Consider the following 20,095-nt stretch of genomic DNA (forward strand, 5'->3'; position numbering starts at 1 on the left):
ATTTAAAAAGCCAGATTCATAAAATTGGAGGAATATTCCTGTTTTTTAGACAATAGTGCTTGGGGCACTCAAAAGGAAATCAAACTGGTCTCATATATCTTGGATACACATCCTAGCCACTGGAAATTTAGTACAAGTGCAGCAACTCTTCTGTCTTTGTAAATTTGGCCTCAAAGATAGGTTTCCACTGGAAAGAATTCATTGAATTTGACTGGAAATATGCAGAATTTGAAGTAGAGTTTACCTACATTTATAGTAAATTATCAAGTTGCCAAAAAAAAAGTTGTTCCAGTTATACTGATCCTGGCTAGGAAAAAGTAAATTATTGGTATGTGGAATGCCCTGTTACTTTTGGTTCTATGTTATAGTTGAATAGATACAATAAGATGTTTTTGTGCCAATGAACGCTTTAATGTGTGATTAAAGATGGATTTATTGTGATTAATTCACATGCCTTTAATAGGACTTTCAGGACTCCCTTGTGGACTTGTCGACTCTTATGGACTACTCAGGTCCTAGATCTGATTCTCTTTCCATACTGTTTTAGACAGATGTAACTAAGAGTTAGATGTAACTAAGAATATAAGCAGATCTATTGTCTACCTGTGCTTTGCATAGTGCTGTACGCTTCATAGAAGTTCATTAGTTAAAAACTTCTGAAATGAAAATTCAGAAGTGACTTTAAACACAACATTCTGGTTTCACTGTGATTGCACCAGACCAGGTAAGGAACAAACTCAAAGGCCAGAAAGCTTTCACTTGCAATAATTTGTCTCAGTGTTAAGCACAGTGTAAATTTGTATGTTTGTGTAAAAATATATATATGCCCTTTGACTTAGTCTTCAAGAATGTATGCAATCTTACAGATTTAAGAAAAAAACAACAAAAACATAGAAAGGGTCTGAAAGGGAAGGTAGCAACCATGCAGTAGCTTTAAATGATAGACTACCAAAACCATGATGATAATTCTCTAACCTCTAACTTCCAAACTTCCTTCAGAAAATTACCTAGGATCATAGGATCATAGGATATCCTGAGTTCGAAGGGACCCATAAGGATCATCGAGTCCAACTCCTGGCTCCACACAGGACCAGCCGAATCAGACCATATGACAGAGAGCGTTATCCAGACGCTTCTTGAACTCAGTCAAGCTTGGTGCTGTGACCACTTCCCTGGGGAGCCTGTTCCAGTGCCCAACCACCCTCTCGGTGAAGAACCTTTTCCTAATATCCAACCTAAACGTCCCCCGTCACAGCTTCATTCCGTTCTCTCGGGTTCTATCACTGGTCACCAGAGGGAGGAGATCAGCGCCTGCCCCTTCGCTCCCCCTCGTGAGGAAGTTGTAGGCCGCGATGAGGTCTCCCCTCAGTCTCCTCTCCTCTAGGCTGAACAAACCTCTCTAGGCTGACTTCAGCCTCTCCTCATACGTCTTCCCCTCTAGACCCTTCACTATCTTTGTTGCCCTCCTTTGGACACTCTCCAATAGTTTTATGTCCTTTTTGCACTGTGGCGCCCAAAACCGCACGCAGTACTCGAGGTGAGGCCGCACCAGTGCAGTGTAGAGTGGGACAATCACTTCCCTAGACCGGCTAGCAATGCCATGCTTGATGCACCCCAGGATACGGTTGGCCTTCCTGGCAGCCTGGGCACACTGTTGACTCATGTTCAACTTGCTGTCGACCAAGACCCCCAAGTCCCTTTCAGCATGGCTGGTCTCCAGCGTCTCATCGCCCAGTCTGTATGTATAGCCAGGGTTGCCCCTTCCCAGGTGCAGAATCCGGCACTTGCCCTTGTTAAACCTCATGTGGTTGGTGATTGCCCAGTTCTCCAATCTGTCCAGATCTCTTGGCAAGGCCTCTCCACCCTCGACGGAATCAACAGCTCCTCCCAATTTGGTGTCATCCGCAAACTTGCTCACAACACCTTCTAGTCCTACATCCAAGTCGTTTATGAAAAACATTAAAGAGAACTGGCCCGAAAATGGAGCCCTGGGGAACCCCACTAGTGATTGGCCACCAGCCTGATGTAACCCCATTTACCATAACTCTTTGGGCCCGACCCGTCAGCCAGTTGCTCACCCATTGCACTATGTTTTTGTCAAGCTGTATGCTGGACGTTTTGTCCAGAAGGATATCGTGAGAGACAGTATCGAAAGCTTTACTGAAATCTAAAAAAATGACATCAACTGGCTTGCCTTGGTCAACTAGATGAGTGACCTTGTCGTAAAAGGAAACTAAGTTTGTTAAACAGGCCCTTCCTCTCACGAACCTGTGTTGGCTGTGACCACACACTGGCGACCAGTTGCCAGTCAGATGCAGCCCCAATCACTACAACCCTTTGAGCCCTGCCGTTCAGCCAGTTCTTCACCCAGCGCACTGTGAACTTTCTCATCCCACAGTTGGGCAACTTGCCCAGAAGGATGCTGTGAGGCACAGTATCAAAAGCCTTCCAAAAAATCTGGAAAAACTACATCCACCGCCTTCCTTTCATCTACTAGGTGGGTGATCTTATCATAGAAGGATATCCAATTAGTTAGACAGGACTTTTCCTTTATGAATGAACCCATGTTGACTGTGCCTGATGATTGCATTGTCCTTTAAATGCCTTTCAATAGCACCCAATATGATCTTCTCAAAATTTTTTCCAGGTACTGAGGTTAGACTAACAGGTCTGTAGTTTCTGGGGTCTTCCCTCATGCCCTTCTTGTAAATTGGAATAACACTGATTAGCTTCCAGTCAGAAGGGACCTCCACAGAATCTCACGATCTTTGGTAGATGATTGAGAGGGGTCCTGCTGTAACATCTGCCAGCTCCTTCAGTACTCTGGGATGAATCCCATCAGGCCCCATGGACTTATGAACATTCAGCTGATAAAGCTGGTCCCTTAGAATTTCAGTATCCACAAATGGAAAGTCACTGTTACTGCAGTTGTGGTCCTCCTACTCAGAGGACCGGGCAACCCAAGGTCTATCAGTATTATTAAAGACTGAGGCAAAAAAACCATTGAATGCCTCTGCTTTTTCTTCATCCCTATTTGTCAGGTCACCATCTTCAACAAGTATCGGTCCAATGTTTTCCTTAGACCTCCTCTTGCTATTAATGTACTTTTAAAAAGCCCTTCTTGTTTTCTGACAAAACACTGGCCAGTTTCAGCTCTGATTGAGCTTTGGCCTTTAGTGTCTTCTCCCTTGCATATACAAACCACAGCTTTGTAATCTTCCTGCGAAGCCTGAGCTCGCTTCCAGAGATCATACCATTTCTTTTTCATCTTGAGCTCCACAAGGAGTTCCCTGTTCAGCCAAGCTGGTCTTCTGCCTTGCTTGCTTGACTTATGACACAATGGAATGGCCTGCTCTTGTCCTTCTAAAAGGTGGTTCTTAAAAACTGACCAGCACTTGTAGACTCTTAAGGCCTCAAAAGCAGATTCCCAGGGTACTCTACTAAATAGCTCCCTAAATAGCTTAAAGCTTGCTCTCTCGAAATCCAGGGTAGCAATTCTGCTGTCCTTTTTTTCTCATTACACTGAAAATTTTACACTCAACCATTTCGTGATCACTGTGGCCAAGACAGCCACCTACCATCACATCTCCCACGAGTCCTTCTCTATTCACAAATAGCAAGTCTAGGAGAGCATCTTTCCTAGTTGGCTCACTGAGTACTTGTGACAAGAAGTTATCTCCTATGGACTTCAAGAATTTCCCAGACTTGCTCATCACAGCAGTATGGTATTCCCAATTGATGCCTGGGAAGTTGAAATCTCCCATAAGGACAAGGGCTACCAATCCAGAGATTTCTCCTAATTGCCTATAGAATAACTCATTACTGCTTACATCCTGGATGGGTGATCAGTAGTAGACACCCACTAGGACATCTCCTTTGTTTTCCATCCCCCTAATCCTCACTCAGAGGCTCTCAACTACATCATCCCTAACTGTAAGGGCTGTACAGCCAAACCTCTCCCTTACATACAGAATTCAACGCCTCCACCTCACCAGCCCTGCCTATCCCTCCTGAACAGCCTGTATCCCTCCATCCCAGCACTCCAGTCATGGGACTCATTCCACCAAGTCTTGCTAATACCAATGATATCACATCTCTGGGAACTAACCAACACTTCCAGCTCATCCCGTTTATTATTCATACTGCATGTGTTGGTGTACAAGCATTTCAGATGTGCTCCTGAGTCCTCCATGCTCCCATGAGCAGTGTAAATGTTCCCTTTGCCACCCTCAGGCAATTTCATACTGACCCTTGGCTTATGTACTGCAGTCCTATTGGTATCCCCTTCTCCCATCGATTCTAGTTTAAAGCTCTCTTGATCAGTCCTGCCAGCTTATGCCCAAAGACTCGTTTTCCCCATCGAGACAGGTGGATCCCATCAGGCCCCAACATACCTTGTGTCTCGAAGGCTCTTCCATGGTTTAAAAACTCAAAAGTTTTGGCAAAGGCACCAGTCCTGGAATCAGGTATTGATATCCTGGGCTTGCCTCTTTCTTCCAAAGTCTTCTCCCATTACTGGGAGGATTGAAGAAAACACTACCTGTGCCCCTGAATCTTTTAGCATTTTTCCCAGGGCCCTGAAGTCTCTTTTGATCGACCTCAGACTTTTTGTTGCGACATCATTAGTACCCATGTGAAAGAGCAGGAATGGATAGTAGTCTGAATGTTGTACTAAGCTCTTCAGTCTTGTGGTGACATCCCTAAGGAGGCAGCAAACTTCCCTGAAAAGAGGGTCTGGTCTGCAAATGGGTGCTTCTGCACAGAAGGGAATCACCAATGACCATAACTCATCATTGTTTCTTCTTGGCGCTGGTCTTAATGCAGGTTTTGTTGTGAGTCTCTCTGACTTTGGCAAGACTGTTTGCATAGGTTCCTCCTCTATCTCATTATGAGCTTCATCTACCATACCCAGAGCCTTGTACCTATTCTATAAGGGTATCTTAGAGGATAAGGAGGATTAAATCTTAGGTTCTTTAGTGTGATGTGGAATATAGATAAGCTTTCAGCTCTTTATAAACATTGTGAACTTACTGAAGCAAGGTTAAAAACAAGAACAAAAATTAATGAATAAAATCCTTGGCCACAAGCTAAAGCCAATGTTGTCAGGTTCATAAATTCATGTAGAGTTTTTAACATTTTATGTACATGTTAAATGCCTTTTATGTTTGATTGTCAAGTATTCATTTGTGTTTGGTCCTTTGTATTATTTTTTTCTTTGACCTTTTTTTTAAGTATGATTTCTCATATTTTATTTTGTTTGGTTTAGGTTTTGTTTTATTTCATAAGATTCCACTGGATGGGTAAATGAAATAAAGAAAAGATGAGAGAGGGGCTGTTGAGTTTATTTATGGAAGTTGCATGCTGCACACTAGGGAGTGGATAGTGTTATTACTGAGTGAAGTGAAGCCTTCCTTGGACTTCTCGTTTAGACATTGGTTGTGTTTGGAGAACTCTAGAAGTACATTCAAATCGGTAGCTGTTTTTGCAACAGCAGGGCAAAGCCAAGCCCTGATGCATTTATAAAACTCAAGAACATCCAGAAATAACTATCACACTCTTCTCTATTGCCTTGTTCTTACTGTCTCTTCAAAATGACATTGAGAAGAAATGATGTCACATTGTTTCCTCTGACAATTTTATTTCTGTTTGAACTTACCTGGAAAGATGTTGGTTTTTATAACTAGCATTTATCAAAGGTGAACTGCAAAGTTGCTTTTATTTTATTTGTCTTATTTTAATTTTTATTTTATTTTATATGGTGTTATAGAGATAATAACTTTCTCTTCTGCTCACCAATTCCTTTTTAACTTTCTTTTATTATTTTTTTTCAGACTTCTTGCTTATTGATAAACCTCTCCCCCTGTTTAAATAGCCTCTGATGCCACTGCGCTGGTTCTAAATCAATAATTAATCATTTAGATCAGCAATATGTGAAGTAAATCAGTGAAGGTATATTGAGCATAAATTGGATCCTGAGCAGAGCTTGACACAGTAGACCAGATTCCAGTCTTACGTTATGCTGAGACAAATAAATATATTTCAGTTATGTATTCATTTTTATTTTGGCAGGGAACTTGCAGAGTTGGAATTTGGCAGATGATTTTTGAAACATTTCATTTTATAAGGTAGTTCTTTCTAATTCATAATATTTATATGTACAAATGTGCACAGTTACTGATTTGGGATTTTTACACAATTTTTTAAGTAATTTATTTTGTAGCACTTTGCAGTTCATCTTTATGGTATAGAAGTAGGTTTGATCTTCCAATATTTTAGCATGTACTGACACAGTATTTTGGATTTTGTGTAATCATGGAGGTAAATTTAATAAACCACAACTGATTTATGCACCACTGAAATGCATATATTTATATATATAAAATAGAATATCTTCCTTACATTTTTGTACTATATCTTTTTATATTAGCCATTCAGTGCACTATTACTTAATGCAAATATTCACAGAACCTTATGGATTACAGCACATGATTTGTTACTAATTATGTCTCAGTGCAGATGTTTAATGCTTGATGGAAGAAGACTATGTGTTCATAAAATGTATTTTTTTCAGTATGTGAACAGAGCCTCTTAAAGCTAAGAAGGGAGCTAAACATTAACATGGAGATTATAGTACTCACTAGCTCCTGTTTTTCAGCTTGATTGTAAATGGCATTGCTTATAACTGTAGAGATTCTGATCTGCCCAAATGATGTTGGTTTATAAAGGGCTCAGTTAATTAAGAATTCCTGACCTCTCTAAAATAAAGTGAGACTCAAACTAAGAATCATGCAGTAATCATTAACATGGTAAAAGTTGCTAATCATCCAGGATTTTATATTAAAAAGTTTTTATATTGTTTCACTGAGCAGTAAAGAAGTCTATGAAATGTTTAAAGGCAGAGGGTCTTATTTTTTTTAGTTTGCCAGACATGAAACAAAAATAAATGCATATTTCTAATGTTCTACTAGAAGGGGTTTATTTATGCTAGAATTCACTTTAAATTGAGGTTTAATATATTCAGAGCAGAACTGAGATAAGTTGTTGAGCAGTTTGACAGGCAGATTAACTTTCAAATGGTTTGTAAAGTTGGAAGCCATTATCAGACAAATAAAAAAATGTGTTCTTTCTGAAACCTTTCTAATTCTGCCCTCCTTTTTCTGTTGTATATTAAATATTTGCAATAATTTGAAAATTATTCATGGATTGGGCAGCTAAATATTTTCTTTGGGGTCATTTAAAAAAAAAATACCCTAAAAGCTTACCTGAGTGGTAAAACACCAGTGGTTTGGCTACAACTGAGCAGTGCTCTCACACATCAAGGCTGTCTCTCCAACATTCCCCCTCCTCACCAGTAGGCTGGGGGTGGTCAAGATCTTGGGAGGGGACATAGCCAGGAGAGCTGACCCAAAATGACCAACAGGATATTCCATACCATATGATGTTAGAGAGGGTCCAGAGGAGGGCCACAAAGCTGATCAGAGGGATGGAGCACCTCTCCTATGAGGACAGGCTGAGAGAGTTGGGATTGTTCAGTCTGGAGAAAATAAGGCTCCGGGGAGAGCTAATATCAGCCTTCCAGTACCTGAAGGGGGCCTACAGGCAAAATGGAGAGGGACTGTTTATCAGGGAGTGTAGTGACAGGACAAGGGGTAATGGGTTTAAGCTGAAGGAGGGTCGATTTAGATTAGATGTTAGGAAGAAATTCTTTACTGTTAGAGTGGTGAGGCACTGGAACAGGTTGCCCAGAGAGGTGGTGGAGGCCCCATCCCTGGAAGTGTTTAAGGCCCGGTTGGATGAGGCTTTGGGCAACCTAGTCTAGTGGAGGGTGTCCCTGCCCGTAGCAGGGGGGGTTGGAACTAGATTGTCTTTCAGGTCCCTTCCAACCCAAACCATTCTATGATTCTATGATGTCTACTCACCAATAAAAGCTAAGAGAAAGGAGGAGGAAGGAGGGCATTCGTTATTTACATTTGTCTTCTGGAGCAACTGCTACACGTACTGAAGCCCTGCTTCCCGGGAAGTGGCTGGACATTGCCTGCTGTTGGGAATTAGAGAATAAATCTTCTGTTTTTCCTTTACTTCCATGTGTGACCTTTGCTTTTGCTTTATTTAACTGCCTTTATCTTGACCCATGAGGTTTTTTCCATCTTATTTTCACCCCCCAACCCCCCATTCTGCTGTGGAGGGGAGTGATAGAGCAGCTTGGTGGACACCTGGCATCCAGCCAAGGTCAACCCACCACAACAGGCAGAAGCTCAATGAAGCTGTTCATCATTGATGCTTCCTGTCATCTCTCTTCTGAGGTGTCTTATCTCTGCAGGCACAGAGCACAATGCTGCAGAGGCATAGATATGGTGGATGACTTCAGCAGATTTTTGTGATGATGAGCATGCTGCCCTGCCTCCAGATAGTGCTGATTTCCAGGGATATAGGCTTGCTTATTTACCACTTTCCTACTTCTTGTTGGGCATTAAAGAGAAGGAGGGAAGCGAGACATTTCAGGAGAAATTAACTTCAGCTGGCTCCCAGCCCAGTGAAAGGCAATGTCTGGCGTGCTGGCTTGTACCCATCACATCCATCCCTCCTCTGCAAGTCCATGTGATTGCATGAGTAAAAGGTTGAAAGATCGCACTCTTGCTAATTTTAATAGCCTCAGCAGCACTGCTATGAAAAACTAGCTAGATAGCAGCAAGATAGCCCTGCAATATAGAAACTATGATACTTTCAATGTTTTAGCAAAACCTCATTGTAGTTTTGTGATCAGTTTCATAATAAATGCATCCATTTTCAAATCTGCTATAGCAAAACTTCCAGAGCTTGGTTTGTAGTGTGGCTATCTCCAGGATGGCTTACCTGCCTGGTATGGTGCAAGCAGCATTCTGCATAGGCCATTTTCATGCTTGCCATGGAGACAATTGCAAGGAAAGCTGGCAGAAGACAGGTGGCAGGATGGAATATCCAGATGAGGCATCATGTGGCAGGGAGGAGGAGGTGGCTGCGAACAGCAGTAGAGGACCAACATCTAGAGGCAAGTCAGTCAACTTGTGGAGCTAATCCTATAGCTTGTGAGTGACACTGCTGGGACATGCTGAAATTTGAAGTGACACCTTTCTATTCACAGTTGCCCTTTGCTCTGCTGCAGTAATTTTTAGGTCTGCATTTGAAGAGGATTTTGACTATTTGAGGCTTCACTGCTTTAGGAATAGGCTTGGGAAAGAAGTATGTTGTTCTGAGGCAATTCTGTATCTTTGATCTGAAGCTGTATTGGCAGGGATATTCTTCCAAACAGTCCATCCAGCTCCCTTCCTTCTCCGAAACTGAGTTGTTTTAAAATAATGTCCCAAAAGATCTAGTTGAGCAAAATCCTGAAAAGCTATAAACCATGTTAAAGCAAAGTAATTGCTTTTTTCCCTTTACGATTTCTTGTAGATGCAGACAACCACAAAATCTTACAGTCAGTCTGTCACTAAGGCTATTCCATGTTGTAGAACAATGCCAGATATTTCTCCTGGCTATCACAAGAATTTTTATTGACACATGATTGCTGAGCACTAAGACTTTTCCCAGAAGACCACCTGTTGCACGCCAGTAAGGGTTTCTAGGCAGGGGCTAGAATCTCCATTTGGAGGCCAAAGAGAGATGTATAGCTGCTGAGTGCTCTAGGAACAAGGGCTATAGAGAAAGCTACCAAAATGATTGCTGTGACAGAGACACAAAAGGAATCAGTTTCAGTATTGCTAAGTAATTTAATGTCAGTTGGGGAAAAAAATATCAGGCACTAATGCTCTGGAAGGAAAGTAAGTTGCCTCTTGCTTTGTGCTCACTGAGGGCCAGTTTTGGACAGCCTCTCTTCTGTGCTGAAGCTTCCTGCCCTTCCAGCAGTCCTCTTCCAAAAGCTGAATGCTGCCTCCCAAGCACATGCAAAATTTAGGTCGTCAAGACCCAAAGCCTGTTTATCCAGGAATATAGCACAGTGCTTGGCAAGGAGTATTTGGTGGACTGTTAGTTCACCAACTTCCCATGTACTCCTTTTCAGGTGTAGGTGGGCCTTGGGATTTTGTTTTCAAAGCCTGTTTTCAAGGATGGGGAATGCTTGGAGATGAAGAGGAGCCAGGCTGGATTCAATGCAAGTCCAAGAAAACTTTAGTTGGGCTGCAGGATCATCTAAATAAGAGTCGAGTAAACAGTGATACCACATTTCTGCAGACATTTCTTATAATTTGAGCATGGTATGTGAGTTGATTGGTGTAATCATTCAATTTTGCTTCTGTGCAGAATGTCGTGTTTAAGGTTAGCTAGTGTGGATGTAAATGAAAAATGAATATGAAGCTATTATGCTGGAATGTTTGTTGAGAGCAAATTGAGAGGTATATTTCAATGTAAGACTTGATAATTCATGCAGTCTTTGTGGACTATAGAAATCTTCCACTCACAGAAAATGAAAAATGGTACAAGACTTTGTGTTATAGTGCTATGTGACTAAAACCTCCACTAATAAAAACGGTTCAGAAGCAATTAAGATAAGGAAATTAAACCCTGAAAACAGTTGTATGTGAAGAATGCAATTAAATAACTTGTATTCTAATAGCAATAATCCACTATAAAATGTGGATTCATGCATTACTGATGTGCTCCTCTCCTGACTGAACCTATCTTGATATTGAAGCCTGCAGAAGTAACCTGCTAATGCAGTGAAATGTATGTAGTTTAATTATATATATATTATATATATATGTTCACCTACAGGCCTCATTCAGTTCTGAATAGACATAAATGAACATTTGAAGAGACCAAAGTATCTGCTGTAAGACCCCTCAAGGTCTACCTTTTTGGTATCATGGAAGATTAAGGCTGGAAGGGGGCTTGGGAGATTATTCTCTGTCCTAAGCCTGTGTCACCTATGTATCTTTCCTGACAGACATTTACCTAACTTAGCTTCAAGATCTCCAGAAGTGGAAATTTCTGTACAACATATGAACAATTCCAGTGCCTGAGGAAGTCTTCCTAACATTTCACTTCAGTCTCTCTTGATGCAATTTTATCATGCAACTTTTCATTCCTGTCCTGTGTAGACATGAAATAAATATTGTTCCCTTCCTGATGCAACAGTCTTGAAGGCTATTGTCGTGCACCTCCTCGGACATCTCTTCTTTAGGATAAAATAAAAATCTCATTTCTTCCAGTTTTTCCTCAGGTCTCTGAGCATTCTTATAGCTTTCCATGTCATGTTTTCAGTTGATTTGCTTGGATGGGAGAGTCCTGTAGATGGTGCCTCTGAACCAAGAAATAAATTAGGGAGGGTTTAAAGGAGAGAAATAGTTTCATTAGCGAAGGGTGGGGTTTTTTTGTTCTTGGTTTTGTTTTTTTTAAACAAATGTAAGTTAAACATTAGGGAGAATTTCTCCATGGTTTGCCATATCTACATATCTTCTGACTATGTCTAACCATATCGATCTAAACAGAATTTGCAAAATTGTTCCAGTTGACTACTCCAAGTAGCTTTGCTATTCTCTCAGATAAAGACTGTCTAAGAAGCATAGGGAAATTTGTGTTGCTTCTGTACACATTGTATTTATCTTCCAGACAACAGAGGAACTCATTCCCAAGCCTAGAAATGGGGCTGCTAACCCTTGGATTATTTATGGAAAGTGTGTAGGGAAGAGATTGTTGAATTAAATAGTTTTAAAAGGAAATGAAAGGCAACGAGGATTCAGTTTTGGCTGAATTATTCTTTTTTGCTTGATGCCAACAAGTGCATTCCAGATGAACTTTATTCTTATTGCTGTGATTTTTTCACTGTAATATTTTTTAAGGATTGTCATTTTACCTATGTTTCCTAGATATCCAAATGTGTATGTGGCTATAATGAATGGTCTTGGTGATGTATATTAAAAAAGATAAATCATTATTTATTTCCTTCCTTTAAAATTTTCTGCTTCCCTGTATCCTTACTTCTCTGGTTCACATATTTGTATTGATTAATATACCACATCCCTGCTAGATTTTTGTCTCAGTTCTGTTTAATTTGACTACCAATAATGAGAGGCCATAAACTCAACATTCTTTATGACAGGACACATAATCTGAGCAGCAGACTGTGCAAATGTGTCCATGAAGCAGTGGGCAGCTTTATAGCCATCATTTATCCTATAGCTGGAAGAAGGATATAAGTCAAGGGGCTCAGTGGTTTGGTGGCAGGGGCTGGCAGTCCCTCCCAATTCCTGGCTGTGACTTTGACAAAGATCCTGCCTGCATTGCTGGGCAAATCAGCGAGCCATGCGGAACTCTTTTTACTGCCTCCAAAACAGGAATAATAGTAGTATGTGTCTCATGGAGGACAAACTGTGAGGATTTATTTGTTACAGTGCTTAAGACTTTGAAGATATGTATCAGATTGTGGTTGTGATATCTGTTATACAAATGCCTCCCGTTCTGCCTGAAAGTAGAAGGAATCAGTAACCTTTGTACCACAGGCTAAGGCTTCTCTGATGATATCCCTGGAGAGTATATTGTGGAGCAGAGCCAGAGGAGAAGGGGTCACTCATCTTCTGTCTTGCACAATCAATACTAAGAAAACCAACATGCATAAGAGACTTCAGTTTTCCTACAGGGCTTTTCTGTCCTGTGAAATAGGTTTCTTGAGTGAACTGCTGTAGCAGTCTGTCCCAGACCAACTGACCTGCACATCTGTCCTTGCGTCCTGTAGATCTCATGGCTTTCAGCGAGCAACATAGAATCAAAGAATCATAGAATGGTTTGGGTTGGAAGAGACCTTGAAAGATCATCTAGTCCAACACCCCTGCCATGGGCAGGGACATCTTTCACTAGACCAGGTTGCTCAAAGCCCTGTCCAACCTTGAACACTTAAAATGATGGGGCATCCACAACTTCTCTGGGCAACCTGTTCCAGTGTCTCACCACCCTCATCGTAAAAAATTTCTTCCTTATGTCCAATCTAAACCTATCCCTCTTTCGGTTTAAAACCATTGCCCCTTGTCCTGCCACTACAGACCTTGGTAAAAAGTCTCTCTCCATCTTTTTTATAAGCCCCCTTTAAGTATTGAAAGGCCACAATAAGGTCTCCCAGACCTTTCTCTTCTCCAGGCTGAACAACCCCAGCTCTCTCAGCCTTTCCTCATGGGAGAGGTGTTCCAGCCCTCAGACCACTTTTGTGGCCCTCCTCTGGAGCTGCTCTAACAGGTCCATGTCTTTCTTGTACTGGGGACCCCAGAGCTGGATGCAATACTGTAGGTCGAATCTCACGAGAGTGGTGTAGAGGGGGAGAATCACCTCCCTTGACCTGCTGGCCACGCTTCTTTTTATGTGTCCCAGGATATGATTCGCTTTCTGAACTGCAAGCGCACATTGCCGGCTCATGTCCAATTTTTCATCCACCAGTATCCCCAAGTCCTTCTCTGCAGGGCTATTCTTAATCCATTCATCCCCCAGTCTATATAGATATTGGGGATTGCCCCAACCCAGGCGCAGGACCTTGCACTTGGCCTTGTTGAACTTCATGAGGTTTTCATGGGCCCACTCCTCAAGCCTGTCAAGGTCCCTCTGGATGGCAACCCTTCCCTCAAGCGAATCAACTGCACCACTCAGCTTGGTGTCATTTATAAACTTACTGAGGGTGCACTCAATCAACTATCTATGTCATTGATATCACTCCATCATAGAAGGCCACTGGATTAGTCAGGCCAAATTTGCCCTTGGTGAAGCCCTGTTAGCAGTCTCTGATCACCTCCCTGTGTTCCATATGTTTTGACATATCTTCCAGGAGGGTGTCTTCCATGATTTTACTGGGCAAGGAGGTGAGACTGAGTGGTCGGTAGTTCCCAGGGTCCTCCTTTTTACCCTTTTTAAAAATGAATGGGATGTTTCCCTTTTCTCCAGTCACTGAAGACTTCGCCTGATTGCCATGACTTTTCAAATATGATGGAGAGTGGCTTAGCAACTACATCAGTGAATGCTGCTTTTGTTGTCCGAAAATCAGATTCATTGCCCTGTGTGTAATAAGTCAATTCTCACACACACAAGAGAGATATTGCTTTTTATTCAGGCCTGGGTGCTCGGTGGATTTCCCACAAATCAAGCACACCTAATGCCAGTTCTCTTGTCGTATTTATACACAAAAGTTACAAATTAGTACACTCCCAGTTACAATGATTGGTTCATATTTCTTCACTTAGTATGTAAACTAGAACGCATGCTCAGTTCCTTTCTCCACCTTTATCTTTTGGGTAGGTGGTATAATTGGGGTAGGGGACTCATGGGTCAGTGGTCGAGGGGACCCTGGCCCAAATTACCTTTCCCCTAGTTTCTCAATACTTCTGGCACTCCCAAATGGTTCTTCAGGGTCTGTTGATCAAAGTAAGGATTTATCAGTTATGCTTCTACCTCTTGACAATCACATCTTAACTAACTGATACATTGTTTGGATAAATATTAACTAACATAGGGATAGGACTGTACAATAGCCATCCTTAGCAGTACCTAGCAACTATCTACAAAGCTATCTGTAACATCCTTAACTATGAAAAACTATCTGTAACTTCTTAGCTACAGAATCATGATTAACTTTTAAATTTGATGCAAGGTATCACTTTCACCCTGACAGTCACTTTTGCCTGCGGGACAAACACAGGTGTCATCTGAGGATGCCATTCTAGGATATGTGAATGATACCCCAAAATCCCTGGTTAACATGGATTGAGAATGATCTGAAAATTGATATTTGTGGCCTCCGTCAGCTCTTAAGTGGGCAGATTAGCAAAATGTCATTGTTTAATGGTGATGCTGATTTTCTTTGAATTCTGAATGTAAACTGGAGGATATAACATAGAATTAGCTAGCAGGGGTTAAATCACAAGAGTTTAAAATTATCTGCTCTGTTCTCAGTGTTAGATCAAAGGCCCCTGCAGCTCACATAAGTGGAACTCTGCTAAGCAGGTTGGTTATTTTTACCCATTTATAAGGTTTTGTCTCCATGGTGCTTTCATTAAAAATACAAAGCACAAACTAAGAACAAAACAAAAATTGTCACTAAATTACTGATCAAAATAAACCTCTCCTTCTGGAAGGTCACTAGACTCAGGTATTGATGTGGCCTCATAAAGCAGAGAAATGTTCTCCTGGGCTGGACAAGCCCCTGTGAAATGACCCCAGATCTCACGGTGGGGTGGGAAGAGTGTTTTCCATTGCTCTTCTGAGTGTCTGCCTTGCACTTACTGTGACTGTGCAAATTGTCGTCTGGATTTTGGCTCTCAGTCATTTTGTCCTTTAGGAATCATACAGCTTCCCATGTTAGGATGAGCCCATCTCCTCCATGTTTGTTGTCATGTTATAATGCCACCTCAAATGGAAGGCATATGTTCACCAGCTTTGTAGGAAAAGGAATTATTGCAGTGCGATCAGAGTAGGGCATAAGGTAAAAAAGTTAATGTGTATATTTCATAGCTTATTTCTGAGAATGATAGGAGTTCATCAAATTTGGAGATCTTTCCCAGTGACACAATATGCTACACCCTAATGTATTTAGTCTAGGTAATCTCTAGTACAAAAATTTATATTTATATATTTATATTCCTGTCACCGAAATCCAGGAATAAACCTCGTAACACCAATGTAGTGTTAAAAGGCAGGCATTCTTTATTGCAGCGCTGGATGCACGGGGGATAGCTCCACCCAACGTGCATGCCAGGTGATCACCAACACACAGGTTATGTAGGATCAAAACATACATATTCATCATTTTTCTCAGAAAAGGCAGTCCTATGATAATCATTTCTTAGAATCCATTTCCATATTCTCCTCCCCATCACGCATGCTCAGTGATTTGAGTCTGTGGTCCTCAGGGGTCTCTGGTGGTCGTCAGTGGTCTCGCACCCATGTCCGCTGGGTGACCCTCTTCTTGCGGGCATGCGCAGTACCCTTGCTGTGGGTGCACCTGTCCATAGCAACTTACTTCATAAGACTAATATCTCCGAACCTATTGTCCGGTTGGGTAGGGACTGTACATGGAACATAGCAGCATTGTACCTTGCCATGGTCAGTTAGCTTCATTACCTATTACCTTGGTTACAAACTAATTATCTCAACCTGATTCTATAGTTTCTGTTTCACGGCCCCTATCCTACAGTCACATTCCCACTCTGAATGGTCAGACGTACAAAATTCCTGAGGTAAGATCAACATGGGACATAAAGAGAGCTTTTGACTAGTGGGATGGAGGACAAACTGGTCAAAAAGAAGAAAAAAAAAATTGTCTGAGGGAAAATGTTCTGAGTTACAGGAGAATCTTTGTTTCTCACTCTAGGTCCTTCTTCAGTTATCAGCAATGATGACGATTCAGCAAGTCCCCTCCATCACATCTCAAATGGCAGTAACACTCCATCTTCTTCTGAGGGGGGTCCTGATGCAGTCATCATTGGGATGACTAATATTGCCACAATCAAAAACCCCAAATACTTTCAAATTGCCAAAAGTCAGCTCAAGCCAGACAACTGTAAGTACAAATGCCTATATGTAGTTCAGTCATTCTTTTTTTTATTTTTTGGTGCAAGTGCTGGGGCTCCTTAGCAGTGCTAATAGAAAAATGGTGTAAATTCCTGGGAGTAGAAAGGTGGAGTTAAAATGTATACCATTCATTAAGGAGTACTTTTGTTGTCCCATAAGCAGGGTCCGGTACCCAGTGTACAATAAGCCAATCTTACACACAGAGCCAAGATATTTATTTATTTCATGTCTGTGCAGAGATGGGTGCTAGGTGGTAATTGCGCAAAGCTAGCACACTACGCACAGAAACTACAATGTATTTATCTTGTTACATGATCAGAAAAAACAGACTAAATTTACACTCATTGACTAATAATTACTGTATCATCTACTATTGCTTAAACATATTTAAATTAGCATGTATGCTCCTGAAGGATATGGGGTGGGTAATTTGCATAGTCCTTCAATTGAGTCGGTGGTCACAATCTCTCTCTCCCCCCTCCCCGCTGCCTTTACCTTTCCCCAGTTACTGCAGACTTCTGTTGACTTCATGCTTCTTTGACAATCATCCAGCTTTCATGCCTTCTGGGGCAGGATGTTCCCTTTTTATCAGTCTTTTAGCTCCTCTTCAAAGATAGTCAGTAGCAAGGCAGCTCCTCTTCAAGGATATAGTCGTTAGCAAGGCATGCATTTTTATATAATCGGACTTACGAAATAAAGCTATTGATCAATGGTCCTCCTTAGAAAACTAATGCAGTATATTTAATCCTAAATTAAACAGTGTCACTATAACTGAGGCATTAACCCAAACATATAGTTTTACTTAGTCTACACTTTGGTACATGGGTTTAACTGCTTTACATCTATCAGAGCCAAATTCAGCCCTTGTGATGAACCAATGAACTCAGCAGTGTTGGGCTCAAAGCCCAATCTGTATTCCTTCAAAGTCACCAGTAGTCTTTCCACTAATTTCGGTGGTCTTTGGCCAGTCCTGTGCACCTAATGTATTCTTGGGATAAAACACATCCTGGGTCAGAAGCAGATGTCAATATTTGCATGCATTTGTGGCTAAAACAGTGTCGATAACACATCAGTGTTTTGGCTATTGCTGAACAATGCTTGCACAGCATCAAGGCTTTCTCTTCCTTTCCTGCCTCCCACAGCGAGTAGGCTGGAGGTAGACAAGAGGTTGGGAGAAGATATAGCCAGGACAGCTGACCTGAATTGAACAAAGGGATATTTCATACCATATGACATTATGCTCAGCAATAAAAGCTCAGTGAAAGGAGGAAGAAGGGAGGACATTCGTGGTTATGGTGTTTGTCTTCTCAAGCAACAGCTATGCACGCTGAGGCCCTACTTCCCAGGAAGTGGCTAAATATCTGCCTGCTCATGGGAAGCAGTGAATGACTTCCTCTTTTTGCTTTGCTTGCACAAAAACTGTCATTATCTCAATCCATGAGTCTTCTCGCCTTCCTTCTATTTTCTCCCCGTCCCAGGAGTGAGCAAGAGGCTGTTGGTTGGGTTTAATGCATCACAATATGAAATATTGATTTTTGAAGCAGCAATCAACACTGCAGCAAATAACTGAAAATATATCTAAAGAATATTGTAATTAATAGTAACTGCACTATTTACTTTGTTTCACCTGTACATTAAGGTCCTTAACCGTTTCAGAGAAGGTTCTTTCTACCTCTTTATCCTGTGAACTTGTACATACATTTCTGAAGCGTTGCTGGAAGCCTGATCTGTTTCTCTGAGAAATCATTCTAAAGATTCCCAGTGCAGTTGGTGAGCATTGGATGTGCAACTAATTGATATCCATATCTGTATCCTGACTGATTTAGCTTCACAGCACAAACTGTAGCTTAAAGGCATACAATCTAGGTCAGAAACCTTTGCCTTGAGCTTTGCATAGCTTAAATACTATACTAGGCACCTGTCTTGATCTGTGCATGGGTGCGTGCATGAATATGCGTGTGCAAGACTTCAAAAGGTGTAAAGGCTGATGCCAGGCTATCTATTTGTCTTTTGAACATTAACACTAATCCACAGCTTGATGTTTGCACTAACCACAATCCACATAAGGATCTTCCTGCAGTGCAACAGGAGACATTTTCCTGCATTTGTATTATACATTCCTGATGTTATCTCTTACCATAATTTTGTTGTGTGGCACTATTTTGTAATTAGAAATAACCCATAATCTCTCCTACCAGAGGGCATTTGAATAATCTGGCATAGCATAAGCAATGTAATGCATTAAATAGTCACCGAATTGCTGATACTTAATCAGCACAAGAAAGAGGTTATATAGATGCATTGTGATAAGAACATTAATTCCTGTGAAAAAAAGAAACCACTAGGGAATTAGAAATGGGCAACATATCCACTAGAACTCTCTAATGTTATATAAAAGGACATGCCCCATTAAAAAATGAGGCTCTTGTACCTCCACTCCCAGCTGCATTAAACATTATAAACAAACAAGCATCAGTGACTACACAGTATTTCACGTTCAACATTAATGACAAAACAACATACGTGGTGTTCCATGAAAAAAAAACAAAACAAAACAAAACAAAACCAAAACCCAAACAGTACCAAACACAGAATTCTCTCACATTTAGTAAGCTACATATTAAGTACAGAAGCATTAACTCAAAGCTGACTAGTGCTAACTAGGTCCTGATCTTGAAAACACATAAGTCAGTGTTCGGTTTTGTGTGTTGCAATGAAACCCACATGGTGTCAGGGAAACTTATCATGGTACATGAAGTTCAGCTTGTGCATAAATATTTGCAGGATGAGGGCTTGACACTTTGCTATGGTGCTCCTGGGAGATGTGCAGAACTGACACTCTGCATTCTGCTACATTGCCATGGTGGTCCAAATCTTTATGTTATTATTGTTTTAGCAAAGAGATCAGGTAAACAGTAGTAGTATATAAACTAAGTCAGATATCTTCTACCACACTGAACATCTGTCAGATAAAGAGGGACATTTAAATTGTCTAGGACAAAAAAAGATCTTCCCATAAATAATTTCACATACTCTTTCTCTTAGACCTCTTGTCAGATATCTGTTTCTGACTACAGTGTTTCAGACGCCATTGCAAAGTATTGGAATTGTATGTGTTTAAGAGAAAATTAAAAAAATATTACAATCAATTTCATTTGAAATTCCATCAGTGTATCAATAAATCAGTACTTTTCAGAGTCATAGAATGGTTGAGGTTGGAAGGGACCTCTGGAGGTCATCTGGTGTAACCGTCCTGCTCAAGCAGGGCCACCTAGAGCCAGTTACCCAGGACTATGTCCAGGTAGCTTTTAAGTATCTCCAAGGAGGGACTCCACAAGCTCTCGTGGTTTAACCCAACCGACAGCTAAAACAACCACTCAGCATTCGCTCACTCCCCCCCCCCCCGCCTCCCCACCAGTGGGATGGGGGAGAGAATCAAAAAGGAAAAGTAAAACTCGTGGGTTGAGATAAAGACAGTTTAATAAGCAAAAGTTGCACACACAAGCAAAGTAAAACAAGGAATTAATTCACCACTTCCCATGGGCAGGCAGGCGTTCAGCCATCTCCAGGAAAGTAG

At 41.3% G+C, this 20,095-nt stretch overlaps 1 protein-coding gene across 4 annotated transcripts in view; it reads left to right on the plus strand.

Moving 5' to 3' along the window:
* Positions 1-20,095, plus strand: part of LOC104642870 (BDNF/NT-3 growth factors receptor-like) — a 281,490-nt gene that overhangs the window by 150,621 nt on the left and 110,774 nt on the right. For all 4 annotated transcript variants that reach the window (XM_075738918.1, XM_075738915.1, XM_075738916.1 and 1 more), the window contains one exon: positions 16,319-16,507. In XM_075738918.1, the coding sequence (XP_075595033.1) occupies positions 16,319-16,507 (189 nt within the window). The remainder of the gene's footprint in view (positions 1-16,318; positions 16,508-20,095) is intronic.

Source organism: Balearica regulorum, chromosome W, assembly GCF_011004875.1.
Source record: "Balearica regulorum gibbericeps isolate bBalReg1 chromosome W, bBalReg1.pri, whole genome shotgun sequence".
In the NCBI taxonomy this organism is placed as follows: domain Eukaryota; kingdom Metazoa; phylum Chordata; class Aves; order Gruiformes; family Gruidae; genus Balearica; species Balearica regulorum.